Below are 27152 nucleotides of genomic sequence, written 5' to 3'. Positions count from 1 at the left end.
GCGCTTTTAAGGAGGAGGGGCGGGAGGGGCGGTGGCTTCACGCCTCCCGGGCCTTCACCCCGCCCCTTCGCTCTGGGTTCCCGGTGGGTTAGCTGGGCTGTCAGCGGTGCCGCCGCCGGAGGGGAGCGGGCGCAGGGGCTCCGCCGCCATCATGGTGCATCGGCGGGTGTTCGTGGTGGGCGTTGGCATGACCAAGGTACGGGACTGCCTGCGCCGTCCCCGGTGAGGCGGCGAGGGAGGGCACGGCGGGGCCTGGCGCCATTGCCTGTGCCTGTGAGGGTGTGTGAGGGTGGGGGGGGGGGGGGGGATCGGCCCGAGCAGGTCTGGTCCCCTTTGGACGTCCCCGCTTCGCGCGTCCCCTGTGGTGTACGGCGCCGGCCTGGGCCTGCCGATCGGGCCTGGGCCGCAGCGGCTCCGAGCAGAGTTCACCTTCGGTTGGTGAGAGCTGACCCAGCGGCCAAGTTAAACATTAAGAAGCTCCGCTGGGAAAGTGAGTGTAACAGCGGGCAGGGTGGGTGCCGTGTCACTACAGCCTCTGGCCAAGGGCTTGGCCCGGTGTTTTGAAGGGCCCGAAGGTGAAGGGCTCCGGGGAACTGGCAGCAGCAGAGCAGGTGCCCTGCAGATGCTGTGGTGGGGACTGACGCGAAGTCTGACTGACACCGCTAATTTGGTGGCCAACAGCACACACAGCGCGGCTCCTCTACAGCTACCTCAAAGGAGGGTGTAGTGAGGTGGATGTGGGTCTCTTCTCCCAGGTATCCAGTGATGGGATAAGAAGTGGTCCCAAGTTGCACCAGGGGAGGTTTAGATTGGATATTAAGAGAAATTCCTTCCCCAAGGGGTGCTCAGGCATTGGAACAGGCTGGCCAGGGCAGTGCTGGAGTCACCGTCCCTGGAGGTACTGGAAAGACATGTAGCTGTGGCACTTAGAGGGGTGATAAACTCATATATTGCTTAAACTCACTTGTGATATGCTCAAAGAGGGGACCGCAGTGTGGAAGACACAACTAAAACTTGTCAGACACCAAACTGCATCTTAACTGTTCTATCATGAAGTCCTTTAGAATAGTTAGGGTTGGAAAGGACCTTAAGATCATCCAATTCCAACCCCTGCCATGGGCAGGGACACCTCACACTAAACTCTGTCACCCAAGGCTCTGTCCAGCCTGGCCTTGAACACCGCCAGGGATGGAGCATTCACAACCTCCCTGGGCAACCCATTCCAGTGCCTCAGCACTCTCTTTTTTAATCTTAATGATGTAATGTCTTCCAAAGATGAGCATACCTTCTCAAAACAACAGTCTGTGCTTCCTGCGTGTGTAATTGTCAGTCCCGCACACTGTGCCTCGCAGTTTTCTGAGTGGATCATCATCTCAGTTACCAGCTTAGTGAGAAGTTGTCAGTACTCTTTTTCCCTCTTTATTAGCCCAGATAGTGTCAATTGCTCTTACAGACTTTTACAGTCATCAGTTCACTGATGTGACCTTCAGCACGAAGGTTCTCTGTCTAAATTAAGGAAATGAGGCACTACAGAAAGTACAGCTAAGTGTTGTGAACGGCTGGAGCTGGTGAGGAGTTAGTGTATTGCCTTTTATATACTAACAGTGAAGGCTGAATAATGTGTAGAACTACAAGATGTTAGTATGAGGTGGGGTATTTTAGCAGCGACACCTTTTGTGAGTGATGTAAAAATGCACAGTGTATATTTGTTGGTGGTTTCTAATGAGTCTTACTACAAAGAAAATAGAAATAGCACCTCTCTGGTGAGAGGTAAGGTGTGACAGGATTTGTAACAAAGGGGAATAAGGCTCAAGAAAGGGAGGCTTATATAGAATTAAGTTCCATACAAAACCCAAGCATTTTTGTGTTACAAATAGGAGGATAACAGAATAAAGTGGAAAGGAAATACTTACCAAAGCCTTAGTGAAGATTATGTCTTGTGTTACAATGAATCAGTGAGGATGACAGTTATTCTCTGTCCCACCCAAAGGCTTTGGACAGGGTTACTGTATATCTGCATTTAAATCATGGATCTTCTTTAACACTGAGCAAAGGTGGTCCTGAGTACTATTTTCTGTTGTTAGCCATCACAGGGTAAGAACAGGGCCTGTCAGTAGCACTTTGGAATTGTGCAGGTTTTGTGCATGTGCTTTTGGGTCAATTAAATGAAATTGGTTATTTAAAGCTGATTGTTCACAAACCTATTTCTAAGTTAAATATAAAGCTTTAAATATACCAGTTGGAGCAAAAGAGCTATTAAATCTCACTGTATTTTGTTCTTGTGTGGTTTCTTGTTTGTTTTCCTTGTTTTTTCTCATCAGTTTGCAAAGCCTAGTGAGAGCATGGATTATCCTGACATGGCAAAGGAGGCAGGTAATTTAATAATGAAGCATTTAGTTTGATTGCTGACAGTTATTTGAAGTCTGACAGTATTTTTGTTATACATATGAGGGAATACTGCTGTTCAGTAAATAGATATGTATTAAAAGCAAATCTAAAACTGATAAAAACCTCACAAAATCCATACCTGACCTGTTCAATTCACTGCCTGCCCGTGCTGAAGTCAGAAGGACAGCTTAAAATTGACTGGGACATTTATCTTAAGTGTCCTGTATTATTACCTGTATTATTACCTATATCCTGTCGATATTCTTCAAATGTACTTTCACTGGGACAGACTGTGCATGAACACAGATGCATGAAATTTTCTGATAGAGGAGCTTGTTCAGAGCTCAAAACACTGCAAAATTGTCTTTATGAGAACTAAAATGCAAGATTATGTTAACCATCTGCATCGTATAATAAGTAATTTTTACAGCTATCTCTTTTTCTTGTTGGTGAATGCATGAATACTCTAGGTCTGCTTAGGGTACTCTAGGTCTGCTTGTTCTGGTTGTGAAAGATGGCTTTGGTGGTTTTCTTCAACTTTTAACTTCTTTTCAACTCTTGAACTTTTTTTAGGCCAAAAGGCTTTAGCTGATGCTGGGATTCATTACTCAGAAGTGGAGCAAGCATGTGTGGGTTATGTTTATGGTAAGCAGTGTCATTTGGTTGAGATGTGACCTTTGCAGACATCTTTGTAGATAAAGCTTGTCCACATCTGTGTGGATAAAGTGTGGGGGATCCCATCCATTTCAGGTTCTATTTAATTGTGTAGAACTGTCTCAGACTTTTAAAGAATCTATTATTTTTAATGGTCACAGATCTATGTCTGTGTATGTATGGAGTTTACAGCTGTAGTCATTGGTGTGGAAAGACTTACATGAAGTTGTGTCTTGCGAGTATGTTTGATGCAAGTAACTTTCAGCAAGATCAGGTTGTGTATTTATTCAGGTGGTGCAAGCCTTACCTATGACAATGTGTATGGCAGTGGACTTAAAAAGTTGTTTATTCTCTGTGTGATGCTGTGTGCACACTGGAGTGGACATGCTTGTTTGTCCACTGCCCTGGACTTGCTAGGGGGTATTTTGGAGATCAAAACTGTAATGTGTCCTTGCACTTTCAGCCCAAGAACACAACAGAGGTATGTGCTTGGACTCAACTCGTGATAGATGAGATTACTCTGAAAGAGGTTCACAGCCTTTTCAATTGTATGGACATATATAGAAAGATAGCCATGATTGAATGTATTGTATAAGACTATTGAAGCACATGCATTAGCGTGGCTCCAGAATAATGCTTTGCAGCTAAAGCAGCCAAAACCAACACAACCCTCCAGTTTTCTAGTAGACACTCTTAGCAGAAGCTTTTAACTTGCAGTTACTGCTTAATGTAGTGAAAGGAGATGGTGTTAAGTGACTGGTTTGAACGTTTTCTTGCTACTCCAGCACATAGATGCCTGGTGTATTTCTCAAAGCAGTCAGATTTCTATTAGAGGAAATTTATTTCCATTCCAGAGTTTTCTGTTTACTTTCTTCCTGTTTCTCTGTTAATAACTGTATTAGGACATTAGTAGGGTCAGTCAGCTGGGATACTTCTAGCAGCTTCCAAGCCACACCTGTGAGATGTTTCTGTCCTGTCCAGTTACCTTCCATTTATTCACAGCCTGTTATCACAGAAGCAGGACTAATTTATGCTTATAAAATATGATGATTTTCATCTTGTTTCTAAGGTTCTTGTACAATGGATACTTGGGAGATACTCAAGATGTTCATGTTTACTGTTGAAGTATTAGCATTGCACACACATGGTTGGATTTTGTTTTGCTAGTCAAGTTTGCATATGTAGCTTATTTTAACGTTGTGTCCATGCATAAAGGTGATTCGACCTGTGGACAACGGGCAATCTATCATAGTTTGGGTTTGACTGGCATTCCTATCATTAATGTTAACAACAACTGCGCTACTGGATCAACTGCTTTGTTCATGGCCAGACAACTAGTAGAAGGAGGTGAGTTGTTTTGTTCTGGGGCTGGGTAATACATATCCTCTATTTCTATAAATATAACTTGAATGAAGAATGGAACTAGTGAATGTGCAAGTACTCCGAGTTGTACGTGTACTGTCCTCAGGCAAAATGGTGTTTTCTGCCTCACTCAGCTGAAAAGGTTGATCACTTATATATATGCAAATATGTGACCAAAAACTTAAAAGAGCAAGGCTATCACTAGAACATCATGTGTGCACATAAGAGACTATGTCAGTGATGCAGTAAGATGGTGTGTATGGATAGAAATGTTCTTTCCTCTGTCAGAAGCTGCATGAACCTAGTGAGTAGGAAGCCAGGTAAGTTTTTCCTGGAAGAATTGTCTGGAGCAGTGCAGAAGCAGTTGCATTATAGACATTAGACTCTGTAGGATGAAAAGGAGAAAAGAATCTGTTAAAAAGCTTGGCTTTTACTTCTTTTTTTAACTTGAAGTTAACATCAGTATTTGACCAATGCATTTTTTTGGAAGGGAAGGGAAGAGAGCAATGCCTTGTGACAGACCATGCTTTGAACTGACAGATGAGTCTTTCCTTCTGTTTCTGCAGTTCCTTTGTGGACTTTTGATACTTTCTTGCACTTAAGTGCTGATATTTCTAGAATCAAAACTATAGTAACATTCTGTATGATTCTTGTGTATTTGTAGCAGAGATGTAAGTGCTTGGTCATCTATGATAATTGCTGTCAAACAGGTTGAAAGTAAACCCGACCCCTGTAGTGCTCTCTTATTCTTCAGTATCAATATGTTTGTATCAGTACAATTCCCACCCCAATTTGTCTCTCCTTCAAAAATGAAGAAAGGAGGAAGAACAGCTGGTAGGTATTTATGTATATCTCTTGTTATTGAATAGTTGCTAGCACGTAATGACATTTATCATTACACTGTGTTTTAAATAGTCACAATTTTTATCTTAAGGTTTGGCAAACTGTGTTCTGGCCCTTGGCTTTGAGAGGATGGCAAAAGGATCCCTTGCCTCAGGTGTAAGTGTCTGAAACACTCCCTACATTTCATTACATTCATAGATTAAATACACCTCCTCATTCTCTGAGACATATGCTAATAAATACCGGTTGCTTTAAGATGCTGCTGTAGATGATTACAAAATAAGCCATTGTTTTGATCCACAGAAACTTTTAGTAAGTGTTATGATTCTGATTGCAGCTGTGATACACACAACTTGTGGAATGTTCTAGAATGAATATTTTGGTGGTATGTCATGCTTTTAGCATTTTGCCAATATGATAAAGGCAGGGTAAATGGGGAATAATGAAAACACTGGATAGAATACTGAACCACTGAGCAATTGAAGTGTCTTTACTAGAAAGACACAGCAAATCAAAGAAAGAATCTGGGTCTTCTGGCTTTTTCTTGATGCTTACTCAGTTGAGCACTTTCCCAAAAACTAACGGCTTTTGTAAACCTTTCTTACCTGTCTCTTTGTTTTTACTGGAGAAGTGTCTGTGTGGGTTGTTTGTATTCTGCCTTATGGCAAGCAATATTAGAGCCCATATGCCTGGCAAGCGGTATTAGAGCCCATTTAACTACACAACTGACAAATTGGATTATATATGCAGAGGTTTGGGTGAGAAATGTTGAATTTAACAACTGATTTGGAGTAAGAGTTATCTTTAACATGCTTTATGATACTTCATCTAAGCTCCATTAAAAATACTAATACAGCGTTGATTTTATAACTTGGAGCTACAGTAACTGTCAGATTTTAAGCTGAGGTGAGAAGTCATATAGGAATAGTCCTTGCCATGAATCAGTGCAGTGATTATACAGATACGGATTTTCTGCTTATTTACTCTTTCTTATTGTTGAGAAGTTATGAATGCTTCAGTGCATGTCACTGAAGTGCAGCGTGGACCAGTGAAAATATCAAACTGCTCTGTTTTGCTTGAAATACGTAGCACTTTTGTGGTGATCTTGTAAAGAAAAGGAAGTTATGACTTGCTTTATGACTCTTCCTCTTTTTAGTTTTCAGATAGAACTAATCCAATTGACAAACACTTGGAAATTATGATAAATAAATATGGCTTAGCAAGTGCTCCTGTAGCACCTCAGATGTTTGCAAATGCTGGCAAAGAACATATGGAGAAATATGGTATGTTAAAAGACACCATTTTTTTCATTGTCCTTCTAATGAAGTGAATTAAAACTTACTAGGATTGGGTTTTTTTTAAACTGATAATATTCAGTGTCCTTTCTTTTACCCAAGTACTACAACTGCAGCATCTACAGCTAACGCATACGGGAATACATTTGGATAAAGAGTTACCTACATAAAAGTTGGTGATGTGTAGGCAAGCGAAACCATCAGGAGGCAAAATAAGGCTGTGATATAGAGTGTCTGGCAATCGTGCTAATGAATGGTTTGTGCTTTTGTAAGATCTGGGCAATAAGATTGTGTAACTTCCTGCATTTTTTCCATGTGTCTTAGGATGGGTAGAGAGGCCTAAGGCTGACTTGCCTCACAAAAGCTTTTGGGTATTTGATTCAATCTATAGCACTAGACTGCTGCCACTGCCATTTCTTACCCCCTCAGCAGACAAGGGAATTGGCTCCAAGGTAACAGGCTGGTGGGCTGAGAATCTTCTCTTTGCTCTTAGTTTTAGACTAGTATGTGGGACAATTTTAGACAGACTCCAGTATTTCACCACAGCTGTTTTGCATCCATAGGAAAATGGGTATTCAAGTTTCAGTAATACAATAATACCTCAAATAAAATGCACTTCTTTTCTGTATTTTTATGTCAGTAAGTGTTAAATATCCAAACAGGGTGTCTGCTAGCTAAAACTCAGTTCTTTTTAGTAGCCTTTATCTAATTTTTAGACCTGAGATGAGTTCTAAGGAAAGCCTTGATGACAATGACTCTCTTGTAAAGATGCTTGTAAAGGTCAAACCAATATTTAAAATGCTATGTTAGCACTGCTTGGGTAAACAAACACTTCAGCACAGCTTTCCTTCCCCTTCCAGGGACAAATCCAGAATACTTTGCAAAAATTGCATGGAAGAATCACAGCCACTCAACTAACAACCCGTGAGTTACGCACTCTGCCTCTACACTGAACATGTGTTGCTGTTAAAAACATCATGCAAAACTGAGTATTATTTTTAGAGTACATTATTTCTTAGGGTGTGAAAATGACACCCAGCATAAACTCTATCTCCAGTGCCTATATCCAGTTTGTAAAATCAGCTCTGTATCTGCCTAACAGTGTGATATTAGTGTGTCTACTGCTAAGGGCTGTACTAAAAGATGGTGTCTGTCTGTTCTTGCCAGGTATTCCCAGTTCCAACAGAAGTACACATTGGATGAAGTTCTGCATTCTCGCAAGATTTTTGATTTCTTGACTGTCTTACAGTGTTGGTAAGGAGAGGACTTAGCATTGTGGAATAAAACTTGATGTTAAGCCAAATACGGTAGGACAGCTAGTTAAATAAAAGTCTGTTTGCATGTGAATTAAAATGGACAGATTATTTGAAGTAAAACTTCTTATAAATAAAACAGATGTGGAATCTGTGCTGACCAAACACTATCTAGGTACTTGTTCACAGTATAATGCAATAAGCTGAAAAATATTTAGTACTTTGGGGCTCTCTTGTCATTCATAGAACCATAGAATGGTTTGGGTTGGAACCAGTATCTGAAGGGGGCCTATAGGGATGCTGGGGAGGGACTCTTCATTAGGGACTGTAGTGATAGGACAAGGGGTAATGGGTTAAAACTTAAACAGGGGAAGTTTAGATTGGATATAAGGAGGAAATTCTTTCCTGTTAGGGTGGTGAGGCACTGGAATGGGTTGCCCAGGGAGGTTGTGAATGCTCCATCCCTGGCAGTGTTCAAGGCCAGGCTGGATGAGGCCTTGGGTAATATGGTTTAGTGCAAGGTGTCCCTGCCCATGGCAGGGGGGTTGGAACTGGATGATCTTAAGGTCCTTTCCAACCCTAACTATTCTATGATTCTATGATCATCAAGTTCCAACCCCCCTGCCATGAACAGGGATGCTTCACACTAGAACATGTCACCCAAGGCTCTGTCCAGTCTGGCCTTGAACACTTGATTCTGTATCTTTTATCAATGAGCATCCACTGCTGTTAAGTGTTAATTCTTCTCTTCAGCCTTTCCTATACCCTCCTGAAAGGCTTGCTGCTAACAATGACTATAGCCAGGTAGAAGCTTTAATATTCTTTCTAAATGGAAAAAAGCACATAATGATTTGTTTGCAATTTGATGTCATGCTTTTCAAATGTCTGTTAAGACTATTGCTTAAAGTGTCCAGCAAACACTGATGGAATTTATAGTTTCAGTGGCATCAGCCAAAGTATCTTTTTGTTTGTCCTTTTTGGGTTGTTTTGGTTTGCATTTAAAGGTAATTCAATGGAAGATAGACCTTACTAATACAGAATGCTGACATCGTTATTTTTCTTCCAATCAGTCCAACATCAAATGGTGCTGCAGCTGCAGTTTTGGCTAGTGAGGAGTTTGTGAAAAGGCATGAGTTGCAGCCGCAATCTGTGGAAATTCTAGCCCAGGTGATGGCTACTGATTATCCAAGCACGTTTGAAGAAAACAGTTGTATGAAGATGGTAGGTTTACAGTTCTGTATTCCCTGGTACTCCTCAGTGTTGGGTTTTTTAATACCTGCAAGTCTGAATGATACTGTAGACATTTCCATGTCAGTTAGCAAACAAATTATACTCTGTGGCAAATATAAAAGTAATATCATTTGGGCGGGTGGAAGAAGCAATGAGTGTGGTTGTGGAATAACAGCAGAACTTTATAAACAGGCTATCAAACCCCTCATTTTCAACCAGTTATTTAAAGGCTGCTCTTCATTGAAAAGCAAGAAGGAGGTTTCTTTATTTAAAACAATTTTACTTATGTCTGTGTAATGTTGAGCCTGAAATAACCTGTTGGGTATAGTCACTACTTGGTTAAGTAGAATGAAGGGAAAGACATGAACAGTGAAATCTGGGTCCCACTGCAAACTGGTAAAAATAATTGGATGTAAGTCAACCATTAGAATACCCAATAGCTTCTGCTGCAGTCATGTCCTGTTTGGGTTTCAAATACAGTTCTAGTTAGATGGCTCATTGAAAAAGGCAGCAAGACAGTTTGAGGCTTTGTTTTAAGGCTGTTTGCCTGAGCCATGCAAAGGAGCAATTTAGCTTGTGAGCAAGGTTGAGAAAACAGAGGATATTTGCCAGAAAAGCTTCCACATGCCAACATCAAGACTTAGAATGTAGTATTTCTTTCTATACAATTCACACTGTATGAATGTTAAACTGTGATACAAGATGCATGAAAAATAATTAGAATGCCACCTCCTACCTCAATTTAGACAGAAACACATTTAAAATTAAGCGTAGAAATGAAATTGCTTGTAATTTTAATGTGTCTAATGATATTTTAAGGTAGTTTCTTCTCGCTGCAGGTTGGCTATGATATGACTAAAAAAGCTGCTGAAAAGTGTTTTGAAAAAGCAGGCCTAAAACCTACAGATGTTGATGTGATCGAACTTCATGACTGCTTCTCAGTTAATGAGTTCATCACCTATGAAGCGCTGGGACTCTGTCCAGAAGGTAATAACATCAATGGAGAGCTTTGTTTTAGTAAAATGGAAAGCGTTAAAAATGCCTTTGTATCTGTTCATATAATCAAAACTTTGAACTATCTATTGGCCAGTCTGTATTTGAAAGTCTTACTGGCTGGCTTCATAAGATGCAAAAGCAAGTTACCACTGTGGTAATAAAAGGAAGACCTGCAGACTCTAGAATCACTTTACTGTGATTTCTGAAGAAATCTACAAAGCTTATTAAAGTGTTGGACAACTGTGTGAAATCCTATGGCTAGCATGTGCAAGGATGGCTCTTTTAAGCAAGCAGAACAAGGAAACTGAGGACTCTTGTGATCTTTCTTGGTGTTATGCCCCCTTTTCAAGGCCATATAGCTACCTACCCCAAGATTTCCCTCCATCTTTATTTCCTTTAAGAAGATAAAAATGAGACAAGAACTGCCTGTAGAGGGCACGTTACTCATCTTCAGTGTGACTTTTCCCAAAATCTTGAAACATACTTGCTGTTGAAAAGAAAGAGTTGTTGGCAAGTTGTGAACATGCCTCTAAAGTCAACAGGGTAACAATGCACAATCTGTCCAGATCAGTTTAATTCAGTGGAGTGGATTTACAACACATTAAATGGCAGTGGAGTTTAGTTCTTTTATGTAAGTCTAACCATTACATTTTTCTACTGAAGAAGTTCTTTGATTTCAAATAAATAATGCATTGAACTGCTGCTTTAGCATTTGATGTATTTAAATGTATTATTGCTTTATATAAATAACCATCTGATGTAGTCTTCCTCTAATTTGTTTTTAATTAGGGAAAATACCATGCTCTGTCACTAGATGGTGTATTGCGTTATGTCTAAACTCACAGAAACAAGTTTGTGGAACTTTAGGAAGACTTCATGTGTTTGTAGGGCTTCCAGTATTTGCCATTGCTTGCTTTCTACTGTTATCCTTCTCATGGTTTTTATGGTATCTCCAGTAAAACCAGTAAATGTTTGATGCTGTTTAAATCAGAACAGTAAGCTTTTTAGATTAATTCTTTTAACTGAAGATAAAGAACAATTCTGGTGGTACTTGATTGTCCAGTCAGTCTTGTGTGTAGTAATTTAACAGTGCAATTCTCACCGCCTTTCAGTCAGTCTGACCTTAATAGTATGTGAAACTTATCTTGAAATGGTAGGCTCATTAGACCTTAGTCTAATTAGAGGTAAGTGAAATGGCATAGACACATTGTGGGTTTAGATGTGCAAAACTGACCTGGTACTTGCAACTTGGTGACAACAGAATTGAAAAATCACTTAAAAGCAATTACTTTTGTAATTACTGTTTTATAGGAAAAGCATGTGACCTGATTGACAGAGGAGATAACACTTATGGAGGAAAATGGGTTATTAATCCTAGTGGTGGCTTGATTTCCAAGGGACATCCACTTGGTGCTACAGGTATGCAAAACCATGTCATTTAGTCACACCAGTTAGATACAAGATACAGCTCTTGGGCCAGCAGATGCTTCCCACTTGCATTTATCTGTATGAAACACGAGGGCTTCATGAGACTAGAAGGAAGCTCCGGACTTGATTCTCATTTCCAACTAAGGCAGGTTGACCGTGTAGGAATGAGACTTGGAGTGTGATTTTGATCATGAGCACTTACTTAATTTTATGGTGCTTTTTGCCCCCCCCGTTATTAAAGCAACCTGCAAAACAGCTGAACTTTTTGCTAAGGAATTGTTCAGTAGTACAACTCCTGCTGAATGTAGTTTGAATTTTCCTGTTGTCATCCTTTAAAATTCAGATTTGGGAGATTTTTACTGCAGCTGGATAGCCTGTACCCTTGTTAGCTGTAATAAAAGCTATTTCTGTAACACTTGGATGGCAAAATATTTACCTGATGTTTAAAGCAGAAACTCAGGCATCATTTCCTGACAACATGGGCTTTCCTTTTTCCTTTTGTTTTTTTGTTTTCTTCAGACTGCTGTGCTTGCTTCCAAATGAGCAAGCATATATAATGGATATATAAGCATATGTAATGGATATGCAAGCATATATAATGGGTATAATGTATTTGGATTTGTGAGGATAATTAACCTTCCTTGTTTGGAAATGAGAGGCTGTTAGAAAACTGGAGAAGAGGAAACCTTGTAAAAGAACAAATCTTAATCTTAGCAGCTGGATAGCCTGCAGTTGATGTGTGGAGAGAGTATTAGGCAGCTTTGGAAGGAGAACATACTGCGTGGGTATCTGTAACAGGATGGGAACATTACATTGCTAGGTTTGTGTTCAGTCTTTGTCAGTTACTCAGTGATACATGTAGAGGCAGTTACTGGTGTTCCCGTTTCTATTGCCATGGGACAGGGGAAAGAGTTGCTAAAGAGCAGAAAATGACCGTGTCTACAGGCTGTCAGCTTAATTTCACTCTAAAACAGTCTGGAGGCCAGCTGTGTGCCAATCAGAGGTCATACAAGTCACCTTAAGTTTCCAAATCATCCCTGGGCAGGTTGTACCACTGTACACATCTCTCCTTGAGGCTGCAAGAGTGTAAATGAAACCTGTTAATTCTCCTCTGTGCCTGGAATGACAATGCTCTTACTCGCCCTGTTTGTAATGTTTCAGTTAGCAGTGTGTACAGTGCCATGTGTAAAATACAGATGCCTACACAGTTACCTGGGAGAAAGGAGAGGAAGGGATGGAGGGAAGAAGAAACGTGTGGTGGAACGGGATCACAGTTGCAGAAATAGCTGATAGTGAGGGGAGATGGAGGGGAAATGCCAGCTGAAAATCGGGGCTGTAATGGAAAGGGATCCACCTTCATTTTGGGCCTCCCAAGAAAAGCTGTTTCTTATGTACCTGGATTAACGTTCTCAAATCCTGTCCTTAGTAGTCCCTGAATGTCTTTCCAAGGAGGGAGGCTTACGGCACATACCCATTGCGTGTTCCTTATGTCGCTCTGTGCTCGATTCCCCAGGCCTGGCGCAGTGCGCCGAACTCTGCTGGCAGCTGCGCGGCCTGGCCGGGCGGCGGCAGGTCCCCGGGGCAAAGGTCGCGCTGCAGCACAACCTGGGCCTCGGCGGGGCCGCGGTGGTGACGCTGTACGGCATGGGCTTCCCGGGACACCGCAGGTGAGACACCGGCACCGCGCCGGCCCGGGGAGCCGTGAGGCTGCCTCTGCCGCGGCTGGATCCGGAGGAGGCAGCGGGACCCTGCAGGGTGCTCATCCTTCACACGGCACAGAGCAGGAGAGCGCGCCTGAGGGCTGCAGCACGGAGAAGAGAAGGCTCCTTAAGGGGAGGCCTTAGAGCAGCTCCCAGTGCATAAAGGGGCCTGCAAGAAAACTGGAGAGGGGCTTTGGACAAGGGCCTGGAGGGACAGGACAAGGGGAATGGCTTGAACCTGCCAGAGGGGAGGCTGAGATGTGCTCTTAGGCAGAAGCTCTTCCCTGTGAGGGTGCTGAGGCGCTGGCCCAGGGTGCCCAGAGAAGCTGTGGCTGCCCCATCCCTGGCAGTGTTCAAGGCCAGGTTGGACACAGGGGCTTGGAGCAAGCTGCTCTAGTGGAAGGTGACCCTGCCCATGGCAGGGGTTGGAACTGCATGAGATTTAAGGTCCCTTCCAACCCAAACCAGTCTGTGATTCTATTCTGTAACTGGGAACTTCAGCAGTGGGTTCAGTGGTGGTGTAAACTAAGGTCACTCTGTGCTGACCGTGCTCCCATATCTTTGTGTTTCAAAATGTGTTTTAGTAGTATCGTTTGTGCAAGGAAGAGATTGCACTGTAAACTGGAACTTGCTCAGCAATTGAAACTGTTGTGTACCTGCAGGACCACAGGTCTATACAAGAGACTGTAACTTACAGTCTGCTCTTGCAGTGTGAGTTCTGAATTACTGAAAAGAGCGGACTGGCCCATAGAAATGGCTCACGAGTTCCTGTGAGGAAGACTCTGGAGAAAAAAAAAGCTAACAAAAAACCCATCCAAGAACAAACCAGGCTACATTGAAATTATTTAATTGAAACTAAGGACTTGCCAAAAAAGGCCAGACATCCATGGGAATAGGCATACTCACTGTTTTCACTGCTACAGTTGTTACTGGTTTGGTTCATGAAGACTTTGTTTTCAGCTCTGTATTATATTGGTATTCAAAGCACTCCTTAGAATTCAGGCATGCTGCTCCTTCCGTCCTGGCTGAAGAATTTGCACTTGCAAGTTAGCACACGTCAGGATGAGAGGAGAATGCTGCTCTGAAGCTGTCTTGCAGTCTGCTTTAGTTCTGTGCCAGGATGGACTGAGAGAAGATACTTCAGAATTGTAAATACACCAAAATTTCAGGAGATGCTCTTTTAATACACAGGTCCCTTTATGTTTTTATTTTCAACTTCAATTAGAAAGATTGAGCCATTCTTTGTGGGTATTATGGTTTTGGTTTTAAAGCTTAATGCCAATACTTTATATTTGCTCCAAAAATGTATCAGGTATTGGACTTCCAGATAGAAATATTCCCCTCCCAACTCAGGTTTCTAATGTCTGTTTTAGGTAGGCCTGTACCATTCCTGGGAGGTGACAATGTGATCTTTGCAGTAGGTAATGAGAGAAGCAGTTGAACTTTGGAGGGCTGTAGCAGTGATTTTCGATAGTACAGTGTCAGTTGTGGCAATTCTATAGTACAGTGTCTGTCGTGGCAATTCTATCACTTGTATGAGGGCAGACCACATGAGAAAATGTGTGATACGTGCCTTCTCATAGATTCCCTTCAAACATGCTTGCAAAACTTGGCAGTGGGAGTTGGTGCCGTTTCAAATCACAGGGTGAAAGATTTCTATAGGGAATATACTGCTTTCCATTGCTTTGAGCATTGTCTTACAAACTATTGTATGGAACAGGGAATCTGTTGCTCTTTGTGTACTGTTAACCTTGAGGTACTACTACAAGTAGTCCCTTCCTATCAGGAAAAGCTTTGCATGTATAAATAATATTTCTCCTGAAAGAACTTAAGTCTTGTTTACTACAGCTCACTTCACCCTCATTGGTATGGAGATACTTTAAGAGTCTTTCTTAGGCACACCTCACATCTCAGCAATACTAGTTTGATCTTGCATTAGAGAAGCTTAAAACCTTCTAGTTCTCCCAAGGGCTTGGTGTGCAGGAGGCACCTGACACAAGGATTTGCACTAATTTATATAAATCAGACTTTGGAACGAAACAGTGTGGCTGATCTCTCCTGACACTGTTTATGTAACTGAGTGATGATGTGTATTGTGTAAGTAAGGCAAAGGTGGTGGCAATTCATGAATGTTAATGAAGATAATTCATACCATGTTTTCTGCAGCAGTGCACAGGGCCATCTTAATCACTGGATTAAGAGCTACCTTGTAATTAGTGACTTTAGTAATAGCTGCTAAGAATGTACAAGGTAAATGACAGCAGGACTTGATTCGGTTTTGGATTACTCTTTGAAACAGTTCTTTTTGTGACACATTACAGCTTTACATCTTGTTAGTACAGCCTTAACTTATTAGCAAAATGATGTACCTTCTTCAGATGAGACACTACTACTGCTACCCTTGCATACCTCTATGGAGTAGTGTTAGTACCACACAAGGTGTAGCAACATTGCTTAAGCGATTCTGTCCCTGTGACAATATCAGACCTGACCACAGCTTTGAACTGTGCTGCCAAGAGATGGTAATATCTGTAAGCTTGTTTTTCCTGCTGCTTGAATTGCCATTTCTTTGGACATAGCTGTACTTCATCTTTGGGGGCCTCTGTAGAAATGAAGAATTAGGTTTCATGCTGTTCATTCAGGCCACGTAGGGTTACTGCTCCAGAGAATCGGGAATAATGCGTAGTACCTCTTGTGACAGTTGAGACCCACTTGAATTGGGAGGGAAAAGATTTGGTTTGCCAAAAAGAGAAGTATTTCTCTGTGATGGTGCATGTGCTGCTCTCCCCTCACACCAGCTGTGACAGTACTGTTTGCTACTTTATCTTAAGATGGATGATCTGCTGTCATTATAAGATTAGTGTCATGTCCATACATGCAAAGACATATAGGTACTTCAAGTGATTGTCACTCAGACTGTCAAGCCCATCAGATAGTAAGCTTCGTGTAGATGTCATATATTTGCTCTATCCTGCTGAAGTGTTTTGGTGTGGCTGTTGTCACTGGTGTCAGAGGCCTCTTCATGATAATTTGAAGATGCAGAAAATGTGATTAAAGGGATATAAAAGACTGGGTTTCTCATTGCAGCACCGGCCGTATTGCGGCTGTGCCTCTCAGCGCAGAAGTGGATGGATTTAAGTCACATTTGGTCTTCAAAGAGATTGAAAAGAAGCTCCAAGAGGTATTTGACTACTTCTTTTACCTGTTGTAGTTTACGACAGGACATGTGTGAAGCCTCATGGGTATATAGTATCATCAGTCACTTCCTCAGTACTCCTTACTGAAACAGCTTTGAATTCTGCTGTGCCAGAAATCTTTCTATGCTCTGCCATGATTAAAAAACATCCTTGTTCAGCCAGCTCCTACCTGCATAAGTGTATTTCAGGAAAGGCAAGTTCAGATTGTACATGAGGAGCTTGTAGCTAAATGAGGAAATCTAAAGTTTATACTTGGTCTTTGTTGCTTGCTTTGTAAGTGTGATTAGAGGAAGAAATCATGTTTTGTCAGGCTTGCATCAAGACAAGACTGTTAGGACACAGGTCATTTTTCTTAGCTGATAGATTTTAATATAAATATCTGCATAGTCATAGTTTGTGGGGTTTTGTTTTGGTATTTTTGGGTGTCTTTATTTTTTAGTAAAGTGCTTAAATGAAGCCTGATAGAGGGGAAATGGGTATTTCTTTTTATTGGAAAGGTTAAAGGGTTTTAGATTACTTTATTTCATTCAAACTATGTTAAAGTTATTTTGAAGCAAATGAATGATTCACACATTACCTGCTCATTCCAGGAAGGAGAGCAGTTTGTCAAGAAAATTGGTGGAGTCTTTGCCTTCAAAATAAAAGATGGTCCTGGTGGGAAAGAAGCAACTTGGGTAGTAGACGTGAAAAATGGCAAAGGCTCCGTAGCAGTTAATTCAGGTGAGTGCTATTTTAGTATGTCATAGCAGAAAACACATCAGACTAATGACAAGAATATAAATTCATACTCTGTTTAAGCTGTAGTGACCTTGAACAAAATTGCTATAGAGCTGCCTTGACTTTAAACTTAGCTACCTTCAGTTTAATCTTTTCTTATTCCTGATACTTCTAATCCATGATGTTTGGACCAAGAATGAAACATCTGTGAATTCTCTCTATATAACTGCGTGTTTTCTTGGGAGCTCCAGACAGATCTGTCAGATGGCTGTTACAGGAATAAAAATTTAAAAAGAAACCCTAATGAAATCATTCAGATCTCAGGGCTTTTCTTGTTCTCACCTTTTAAAATTTGGGCCAGAAATGTAATGTGTTGGAGGCACTGGTAGAATCATAGAATCATAGAATAGTTAGGGTTGGAAAGGACCTTAAGATCATCCAGTTCCACCCCCCCTGTCATGGGCAGGGATACTTCACACTAAACCATGCCACCCAAGGCTCTGCCCAGCCTGGACTTGAACACTGCCAGGGATGGAGGATTCACAACCGCCTTGGGCAACCCATTCCAGTGCCTCTCCACCCTAACAGTAAAGAACTTCTTCCTTATATCCAATCTAAACTTCCCCTGTTTGAGTTTTAACCCATCACCCCTTGTCCTGTCACAGCAGTCCCTAATGAAGAGTCCCTCCCCAGCATCCCTATAGGCCCCCTTCAGATACTGGAAGGCTGCTATGAGGTCTCCACGCAGCCTTCTCTTCTCCAGGCTGAACAGCCCCAACTTTCTGAGCCTATCTTCAAATGGGAGGTGCTCCAGTCCCCTGATCATCCTCGTGGCCTCCTCTGGACTTGTTCCAACAGTTCCATGTCCTTTTTCTGTTGAGGACACCAGAACTGTGCAGAATACTCTAAGTGAGGAATAGGCAATAAGCTGGTCTATCTCATCAAGTTACTTTTCTGAAGCGATAAAACTTGACTGATTTCAATCTTGTAACAGCTGATACAAACTTCAAGTTCCATTAGCAAAAAAAAAGGCAGGCATAAATAGGACACAGACTGGGTGGTGGTGGGGAACCTCATAAAATTCTTGGATTTTATAGAATCCTTGGAAACAAAGGATTGTATTTCTTTTTTATTGGTTTGTGTCATTTCTGCAGTCATGCATCCTAGTGATATATATAAAAAGCCAAAGACAATAGTTGTCAGAATTTCATATATCCGTGGACCTGGATCTTAAAGCTTTTAATTAAAAACATGACAGAGGGTTTGATTTGGAATCCATTGATCTAAGTTACTACAAAAAGAAAAACACCATTTTCTGTGCATGGACATTTTACCAAAGCGTCAGTTTTCATAGTAAGATGAGTGTAGGAAAACACACATGCGGGTTTCAGCCCTTTTGTATATACATCAGGATTTCTGTTGGAGCTTATGAGGAGTTGTTTTCAGCTTATTTCTAATAAGATCCTAAAAACTTTTGGACTTGAATTAATTCAAATAAGTGCTTTTAGAATGCACATGTTGTTCCCATTGAAGGAGAGCGCAGGAAATGCCAGAAATGTCAGTGATGAGTATCTTCAGAGAGCATCACAGGGGAAAACACATCTCTTTGAGTTGAAACACTAGCAAATTTAGATGATTGCCAATGCTTGCAGTTAACATTTTGTCTGATTACAAGTAGATTATTATTTCTTTACAAGGAATACATTTACTTAGCACACTTCAGAAAGGTCTGTCTTTTTTCAGTATTGGGATGTAGCACCTTGTCTGTGCTACAGGGTGGCACAGATGCCTCTTGGCTATCTCTTGCTGATCTTGTGAGCTCTTGCTGATACTTCTATAATGGCTGCTATTTGTATTTACTTGTGGTACCATTTTGCTAACTTGTAGTATCAACAGATATTTCATAGAGTTGCAGCCTCTGTTGCTGTTTCATCTCTCAGTTTAAACTGTCATAGTCCACTCTGTCTTACAGATAAGAAGGCGGATTGTACAATTACAATGGCAGACACTGATCTGTTAGCCCTCATGACTGGCAAAATGAATCCTCAGACAGTAAGTATAGTGAAGATGAGATAAGAGGTCTGACTTGTTTGTTTTGGCTGTGTTTAAGTTGAAATCATTTAAATAAATCCCCCCTCCAAAACTGCCATGGCAGACTCGAAGAATAACAGTTCTTGACTTCCCCAGAGCAATTTGGCCAAAGTAAGATTCATCAAGAAAGACAGTATCTGCTCTCTTGAAGAGGTACATATTAGCTCAGACATCATATAGGTAATCCAGAAGGGGATATTATTATTGCTTGGTTTGCAGAGAAGAGGGTGAAACTACGGTTTGCAGTGTGACTTAAGAAAGGAAGAACACTGGCCCTCTGTTTGAAGGGCTTTACAGTCGTAACTGGCATTAGTGTAAGAAGTTACCTTGATGCTAAAAACCAGAAATTGAGGTGAGCATCCATTGAATGTCTGTGATTATTTGGTTGGGATTTTGTATTCATCCATGTGTCAAAAGCAGCCATAGTGCACAAGTAAACCAGATGTTTGTGTTAATTTTAAGTTGCTGTTCTGTACTTCTAAATTTGAAGTGCTTGGGGTAACATTCTGTTAAGTTTTTGGTCGGGTAATAACAGGAACTGAGTTGTGTGTAGGAGAAATTGGAAGGTAAAGCACATTACAGAGATGTTGTCGTGTACATACAGGAAACTCAGAAGCAATCGCAAATTACATCTCCAGTTTGGATATTCTAGTGTGTGCGGTTCATCTTGGTACAAAGTCTGGAGGAAAAACCACACGTCTTCAGTGTGTGCTTCACAGGCTAGATTAGCAAAATTGACTTAATCAGTAACAGACCCAGTAATGGCTGGGGAGGGATTTGAGTAACAAATTGTGGCATCTACTGTGCACTTACTGCTTTATTGCCTTCAACTGAAGTAGTGAACTTTCATTCTATGAACTGTCATCACTGAAACACTGGGTATTCTGCCCTGCTTTGTATACACATCTATCATTATGGTAATCCAAGAAACAAGCAATGCCAAGCTCATTCTCTTTAGGTGTCACACATATAATAAGCATACAACTTCCTCAGTTTATTATTTTATCATCTAACGTCAGAAGATACATTTCTTGGTGAATGCTGGTGTCTGCTAGAACTGTTGGTGTTTCAGAACTGCAGGCTGGGACCTGCACACACATGTTAACCATGTAGGGTGCCTGTAACTATGGAGGGTGCATTTGAGGTAATACGTTATATTGCATTTCATTGAATCTCCTTCTTTTTTAGGCATTCTTTCAAGGCAAATTGAAGATCTCTGGGAACATGGGCATGGCAATGAAACTTCAGAATCTACAGCTTCAGCCAGGCAAAGCTAAACTTTGAGCTCCTTAGCGAAAACAGTTAGTACTCGATGTTCTTCACAATGAAAAGTAGAATGAAACTAGGCATTATCAATAACATGGTGCAGGCTGGGTTTGATTGGACCTCTCTCATCTAAATTACGTGGTTAGAGACCTTAATTCTCTTAATATATTCCATCAGTTTCTCTGTGGCAAAGATTTTTAAGCTAAGCTTGAGGCACTAACTCTTACAAATGGTATATGGTGGGTATTTGTGACAATTCTGTTTTAATCAATATGAAAAGTTTTATAAGCCTTAGAGCTGAGTGAGGCTGCTTTACTGTTCAGCTTAGCTGGGAAGAGAGGGAGGAAGGTGATAGTTTCACATATCAATTACATTAGTTGCATATTTTTGAAGCTGTAATAATGCTTTCAGATTTCCATTCTAGCAAATTTGTTGCTGCTTAAATTAACGTGGTCTTGTACAGGGGATCTGTAACAGCATTTTTTTAGAACAGGCTTTAGGAATTTGCTAGAAAATCCTTTTCTTATTACTTCTTTTGGAATTAAACAAAATACCCAGAAGTAAGGAGGAACTAGAATGTTGCTTTGAGATTCACAGGATTTTGGTACCTCTCACCTTGGACAAAAGATCAGGTTTGTCAGGAGAGCAGGGAGGGAATATAACCAGTGTTTTACCTGCTTCCTCCTGAGAAAATCTGATGTTGAGCATTATGAAATGTTAACAGCTTTAAGTTCTGTTTTGGGAAAATGTATTCTGGTTGGAGGTTTAATAGAAAATTAAATATACTTTTACTGTTCTTCTATGTGTCTCTTTCTCAGATTTGTAAACAAGGATTTCATGTTAATGCACTGAACTGTTTTACACAGGTTGTCCTTGGACGTTGCTAGTAGATAAGCTGACATCTCGATCTGGAATATACACCTCACAGCCTCACACGTGTGGGCCATGACTGAGGAATTGGAGCATAAACTTCCACTTCCCTGGTTTAACTAAAATCATAATAAAATGACCTAATTCAGGTTAATCATTCTGCTTACCTAGTGTGAATGCTTAGCAGATTGCTGAGCAGAAAGAATGGCTGCACTGAATCAGGCCAAAATCAAGCTAGCCCACTGTATGTTCTGACCTTCGATACCTTGGGAAGGAATAATAACATGGCCCAAACATCTGTTCATCACGAATACTTTCCTAGCTGCAGGTGGTTTAATTTTCTTTTCCAGTTCACAAACGTGCACTGTGGTAGGTCTGCATCTAAACTACTTGCTGGATGGCCTTTCATGCATTTGTCCAGTCCCTTCTGGAATCCTCAACAGCTTTTTGACCATAAGTCAAGAGTTTCATGTAGAATTAAATTTACTCCTTTTCATCTTATCCATTGCAGTTTTGTTTTACACCTCCTAGTTGCCTTTTTTGTTGGTTTGTTTGTTTTGTACTGGAAGAAACCTTGCACAGCTTCAAAGCACTTCTGGTGTTTATAGCCTTGCCTGATGGCTTCCAGGCTTCACAGCTTGGAAGAGGACATTCTGTTTAACTGTGTCACATGGGGATGACCTTTTGGCCATCCATGTATCCTTCCTCTGTGCTGCATACCAGTTGTCCTGTTGAAAGGCTTTCAAGATACAAGAGCATTTTCAGGTTTTACTTTCCCCAGTTGCTTTTCTGAGCCCTGCTAGCCTTGAGCTGATGCTTTTTTACGTCTCTGAAAACTGGGGGTTCATTTCTTTCATGCTAACTCAGTGCTTATTTCTGCACAGTAAAGCTGAAAGTTGGGGTGTGTGTGTTGCTTTATTTATACTGAATTTCAACTGTCCATTTTCCTGCCCAGGCACTCACTGTTCAGACCTGCCTGCACCTCTTGTACTCAGCCCTGGGCTTTAATATCTGGATGAATCAACTTTCATCCCCCTCTTTTCCAATAGCACAGATGTGGCCTGCCTTCACTGTAAACTTCTTAAAATACAGTCTGATACTAACCAGGTTTCCTCTTGTGTACTTGTTTATTGACTTACCCGAGGGGTTGTAGTAGATGGGAGTCCTGTCTCTCAAATGAAAGGAGTGCTAGCTCTCTACAGACCAATGTATCCACTGCTTTTTCCTAAATCCTTGCCATTTGGCTTGTGGGCTAAAAGAAAGGGGAATTACAGGATTGCAGAAGTAATAACGTACTGAAAGCAATTTGTTCCTCTGCACAAAGTTACAGATACACCCTTTCATTAGCAAGCTTTGTCCTCATGAATCACTAATACTAGCAGGAGAGCTTTAGTGATGTCTGTTATGCAGCTCAGAACATGCCTTTCCCACGGATTTTGAATACAGATACATTTTTGTTGCTGTTTAATTAAAGAAGCAAATGAATTCTGAAGTGTAAACAGGCTGACACAGATCATAGACCATACCAGTAGAAGTTTAAGTAAGATGTGCTCACCTGCAGATTGACATCAGTTTTTAAGGGGGAGGAAAGCTTGCACAGGAATATGGAAAACCAACCAAGCAAGGGGGGGAAAAAAAACAACCCACTGCAAAAATGTCTTTGGAGTTTGATACCAAGAGAAAGAATATCCAAGTGTGTGGCCCAGCCTTCAAAGGAATCCCTGGGTTTTCACAGGCCCAGGACTTTCAGGTTTGGCATTTGCAGGTATCATGTCATTATAACAGGAAAATCCCAGGTGTTTGTTTCACAGTAGGTTAGAGATTGGAAGGGACCTCAAAAGATCATCTAGTCCAATCCCCCTGCCGGAGCAGGAACACCTAGATAAGGTTACACAGGAACGTGTCCAGGCGGGTCTTGAATGTCTCCAAAGAAGGAGATTCCACAACCTCCCTGGGCAGCCTGTTCCAGTGTTCCGTCACCCTCACTGAGAAGAAGTTTCTTCTCAGGTTTAAGTGGAACCTCTTGTGCTCCAATTTGTACCCATTACCCCTTGTCCTTTCATTGTTTGCCACTGAGAAGAGCCTGGCTCCATCCTCGTGACACTCCCCCTTTATATATTTATATACACTAATAAGGTCACCCCTCAATCTCCTCTTCTCCAAACTATAGAGACCCAGCTCCCTCAGTCTTTCCTCATAAGGGAGATGCTCCACTCCCTTCATCATCTTAGTTGCCCTGCGCTGGACTCTCTCCAGCAGGTCCCTGTCCTTTTTAAACTGAGGGGCCCAGAACTGGACACAATATTCCAGATGAGGTCTCACCAGGGCAGAGTAGAGGGGAAGAGTTGTTTTGCTTGTTGATCGTAGCTAGAGGAGGTAATGCGAAGGTTTCACAGCCTGCTCGGGATAAGAGAACTTGTCAGTTTTGTATTTCTCAGCAGGGCTTAAGAAGATGGAGTAAAGGGCAAAGTCTTCTGTTTACCCTATCTGCCAGTCAGTGTCTGAGCGCATCTGTCTTGTGCTGCTTCTTCACTTTGAGCACCTTCTCTGTCATAACTCACTGAGTATTTTTAAAAGGTAACACTTTTTCTACTTCTCCTTCTTCCAGCAGTGAGGTGTGTGTGCAGGGGGTGCCTTTTCTAAAAACCCCAGTCCCTCCATTTACATCTGTATGTCTTAGAATCTGGTAACTGAATAAATTCCACAGTGGGCAGAAATAATTTGCCCTGCTCATCATGACGAGGAAGGAGGCAAAGCTCTGCGATACAGAGCAGATTGTGACATTAAGCTCTCTTACTTACTTTTTGCATTACTCAAATACAGGATTACCTCTGTACCATTTTAGAAGTCACCCTGTAGAAGTTTTCTTTCTCAACCCATTATGCTCTCTTAACCAAGCAGCATTAAGCACCTCTTCTCCAGCTATAATCCTCGGTAACTTTAGATCAGCGTTTCTTACAAAGTTTGTTACTGCAGTTCTGTTACATTAACTTGTTTCCTTGAGGGCAGAATTAAACGCAGCCAGAGCTACCAAGAGGTGCCCAGTCACTGAACATACAAGAGTTTAAATTTCTGGTTTCAAAGGCTTTGCATAAAGAACAAAACCCCTAATCCTCTAGGCAGAGGGTTCAGTGCTCTCAAACTCCCAGCTCACACAAGAGGAAACTTCAGCTTTAGACATTAAAATGCTCGGGAGGGTTGTTCTTCCCTTCACGGGCTTTGGTGAACCCCGTTTGCAGCTCTTGGTTTTGCTGGGGTGTTTTCATCAGCTGTGATAAATGTGTTAATCATTTGACAGGCAGAGATGCTGCCAGATTGGCACCACTATCTTATCTTTACTTCCTTTTATAAATTCATGTTATGTTTTCAGATAGGGATTTTCATAATGAAGGAAAACATAAACCATGTTTCATTGCTTAAGAGAAGCAACTTTGTCAAGGGTTGGAGCCAGTGAGCTGAGTGGTGCCTGACTCAGCAGATCTGGCTTGCAGGAAATTGAGGGAATGCTTTGGTTTGGGAGCACAGATTTTACTTTCCAACTTTTACTTGAGTTTGTGTTTCAGTCCTGCTGCTTTGCCTAGTCAGGAGTAGGTACAGTGCATACATTACACTTACACATTTAATCAGTATGTATTTTCAGAGGTGATCACTGCTTTGCTTACAATTGAGTCCTCAGAAGAAAAGCTGAGGGTCAGGACATGGCTCCTTTCCTTACGAAAGTGTGCCGCTTCAGGAAGTCTCAGTTCCTGTGTTATCAGGATAACAAATAGGAATTAGTTACAGAATTCTGAATTTGGCAGATTTGCAGGAGAGCTCTCTGTAGGTACATGAGGGCATGTGGAGCAACTGACAGAGGGGAGATATGGCATACATACTGAGAAGAAATTCTTTACTATGAAGGTGCTGAGGCGCTGGCACAGGGTGCCCAGAGAAGCTGTGGCTGCCCCATCCCTGGCAGTGCTCAAAGCCAGGTTGGAAGGGGCTTGGATCAACCTGCTCTAGTGGAAGGTGTCCCTGCCTATGGCAGGGGGTTGGAACTGGGTGAGCTTTAAGGTCCTTTCCAACCCAGACCAGTCTGTGATATCTATGGGCAGATGGGGCAGTTTAGGGGCAGGCAGTTACTGCAGCTGTATGTTGTTGTATGGATTGACCTTACCTGCACTAACTTCATGGGGGTGTGTGACAGTGCTTAGTACAGGTGTTTGTAACTGCAGGTGTTAGAGGGGGAATGGAGGATCTGGCAGGTGGCTCTGGTGGCTTTAGTTGTGTAAAGCAAGTCTTCCAAGTACAAGGTAATCTGGGATCCCACTGGTAAGCAGCAGAGAGATCAGTTTCCTCAAGGGAGGAGGCTGATGAACAACTGAGCATGGTTTGTGGCAGCTGGGTTAAGGAGCTATTCCTCTGGGTGACAGACCCTTTCAGGATGCAGGAGAATGGGACAGAGGGACTTGACGACATCTTCCCTCTGACAATAGAAGAAACCTGAATTCATCACAAGGCTGGATTTGTCCATTTCCCATGTGTCCAATTCATCTGAGGTCAGTTTAAACTGTTACCTCCTTGGAACAGGAAATACATTGCTTCCTGTTTTACAGAGCACTGAGCTGGATGTCAGCTCTCATTAAAGAGAAAAGAGTAAGAATGCAATTAGCCTGGTGGATAAAAGGCAGGAAAAAAAAACCCTGAACTGTGAAAAATCAATACTCGAGGAAGCAAACCACATGTGGGGAACAAATGCTGGAAAAAACCCCAACTGTTTGGAACAAATTCCTTTATTACTTAAACAAACAGCAGCATAATTGGTTGGAGTGACAGTGTGAGCTGTCTGTACCCTGTATCTGTAAGAAGAGCTCACTGCTGACTTAAAAGCAGATGGCTTTATGTGGCCTTGGGTGGGTTCTCTGGGAAATACTAGTTATATTCTGTGATACAGGAACAGAAATACCCTAATAACACTGCAGCAGGCTGAAACGAACATGAGGAGTATAAAACAAGTACAAAATATGCTGTGTCTGTATCACATATTTCAGATAGATTAAAAGCAGCCATGAATTTTCATTTCTTATTTTGTAATCGTACATATCCTCTGGGAGAACAGACATCTTAAAGTTCATTTGGATCAAGACACAGATGCCACTAGGCTCATGGCCAGGGTCTGTTGTGCATTCTTGAGTTTGAAAAATACTTCCTTTCCTGCTTTGGAGACAAAAATCCCTTTTACTCTTTGTGTTTGGATTATTCATTTTCTGAAGCAAATGATGGCAAGTTACTAAAAAGAATTTTAATGGGCTTTTTTCTCTTTTCACATAAAGGCAGTGAAAGTATCAGAGTATCAGCACATAGCAGTGGGTGCCTCAGGAATGCCAGTATTTCTGTAGAGTCTTATTATAAATCAGGTAAATAAAGTAAAAGAACAATGTATACCTTTTAAGATGCAACTAAAACTCCTGAAGGCCTCATGCCTCACTCATCACAAGTGAGCCAATGCCTGCAGAACTCCTGTTTTTGGAGCTCATGCTTCATCGATCTACTTACACCTTCTGTTCTCTGCCACGATGTTGCTTGACTGTGCTATCTGTTATCTGAGTTTATGGTATCACGTCAAATTTAGCCTGTAATCTCTTTAGGACAGTGACAATAGTTGCAGAGTCAGAGCTGAGCAGGTCGCATGGGTTTGAGCTGCCTCTCTGCTGTCCTGATACCCTGTGGTTCCAGGGCAAGTGCAGCTTTGGTGTAACTTAGATAAGTAATCCAGCTTTCTCAGTTACAGGAGTGGAATATAGTGTACTGCACACTATAGCTTGGCCTTGGGCATGTCCTTATCCTGAGATCTGCATCTTGTAAAAAGAAGAGCTCAAGTAG

The 27152-nt window shown here is 41.6% G+C and overlaps 1 protein-coding gene across 1 annotated transcript; it reads left to right on the top strand.

Annotated features, from left to right (window-relative positions):
• The first annotated feature begins 63 nt into the window (after positions 1–63).
• Positions 64–21216, top strand: SCP2 (sterol carrier protein 2). The gene is made up of 16 exons (XM_061344798.1): positions 64–196; positions 2322–2373; positions 2962–3033; positions 4258–4389; positions 5339–5403; positions 6404–6530; positions 7403–7466; positions 7710–7796; positions 8866–9016; positions 9865–10012; positions 11333–11440; positions 12963–13116; positions 16237–16330; positions 16937–17066; positions 19036–19115; positions 20343–21216. The coding sequence occupies exons 1-16, from the start codon at positions 152–154 to the stop codon at positions 20436–20438; spliced, it is 1605 nt and encodes a 534-aa protein (XP_061200782.1). The 5' UTR covers positions 64–151; the 3' UTR covers positions 20439–21216.
• The last annotated feature ends 5936 nt before the right edge of the window (positions 21217–27152 follow it).

Source organism: Neopsephotus bourkii, unplaced genomic scaffold (assembly GCF_033783945.1).
Source record: "Neopsephotus bourkii isolate Nb327-2 ecotype Australia unplaced genomic scaffold, CSIRO-AGI_Nbou_v1 NB_234, whole genome shotgun sequence".
NCBI classification, from domain to species: Eukaryota; Metazoa; Chordata; class Aves; order Psittaciformes; family Psittacidae; genus Neopsephotus; species Neopsephotus bourkii.
Note: the sequence above shows the minus strand (reverse complement) of the source record. Positions and strands in the feature narration are given on the sequence as shown.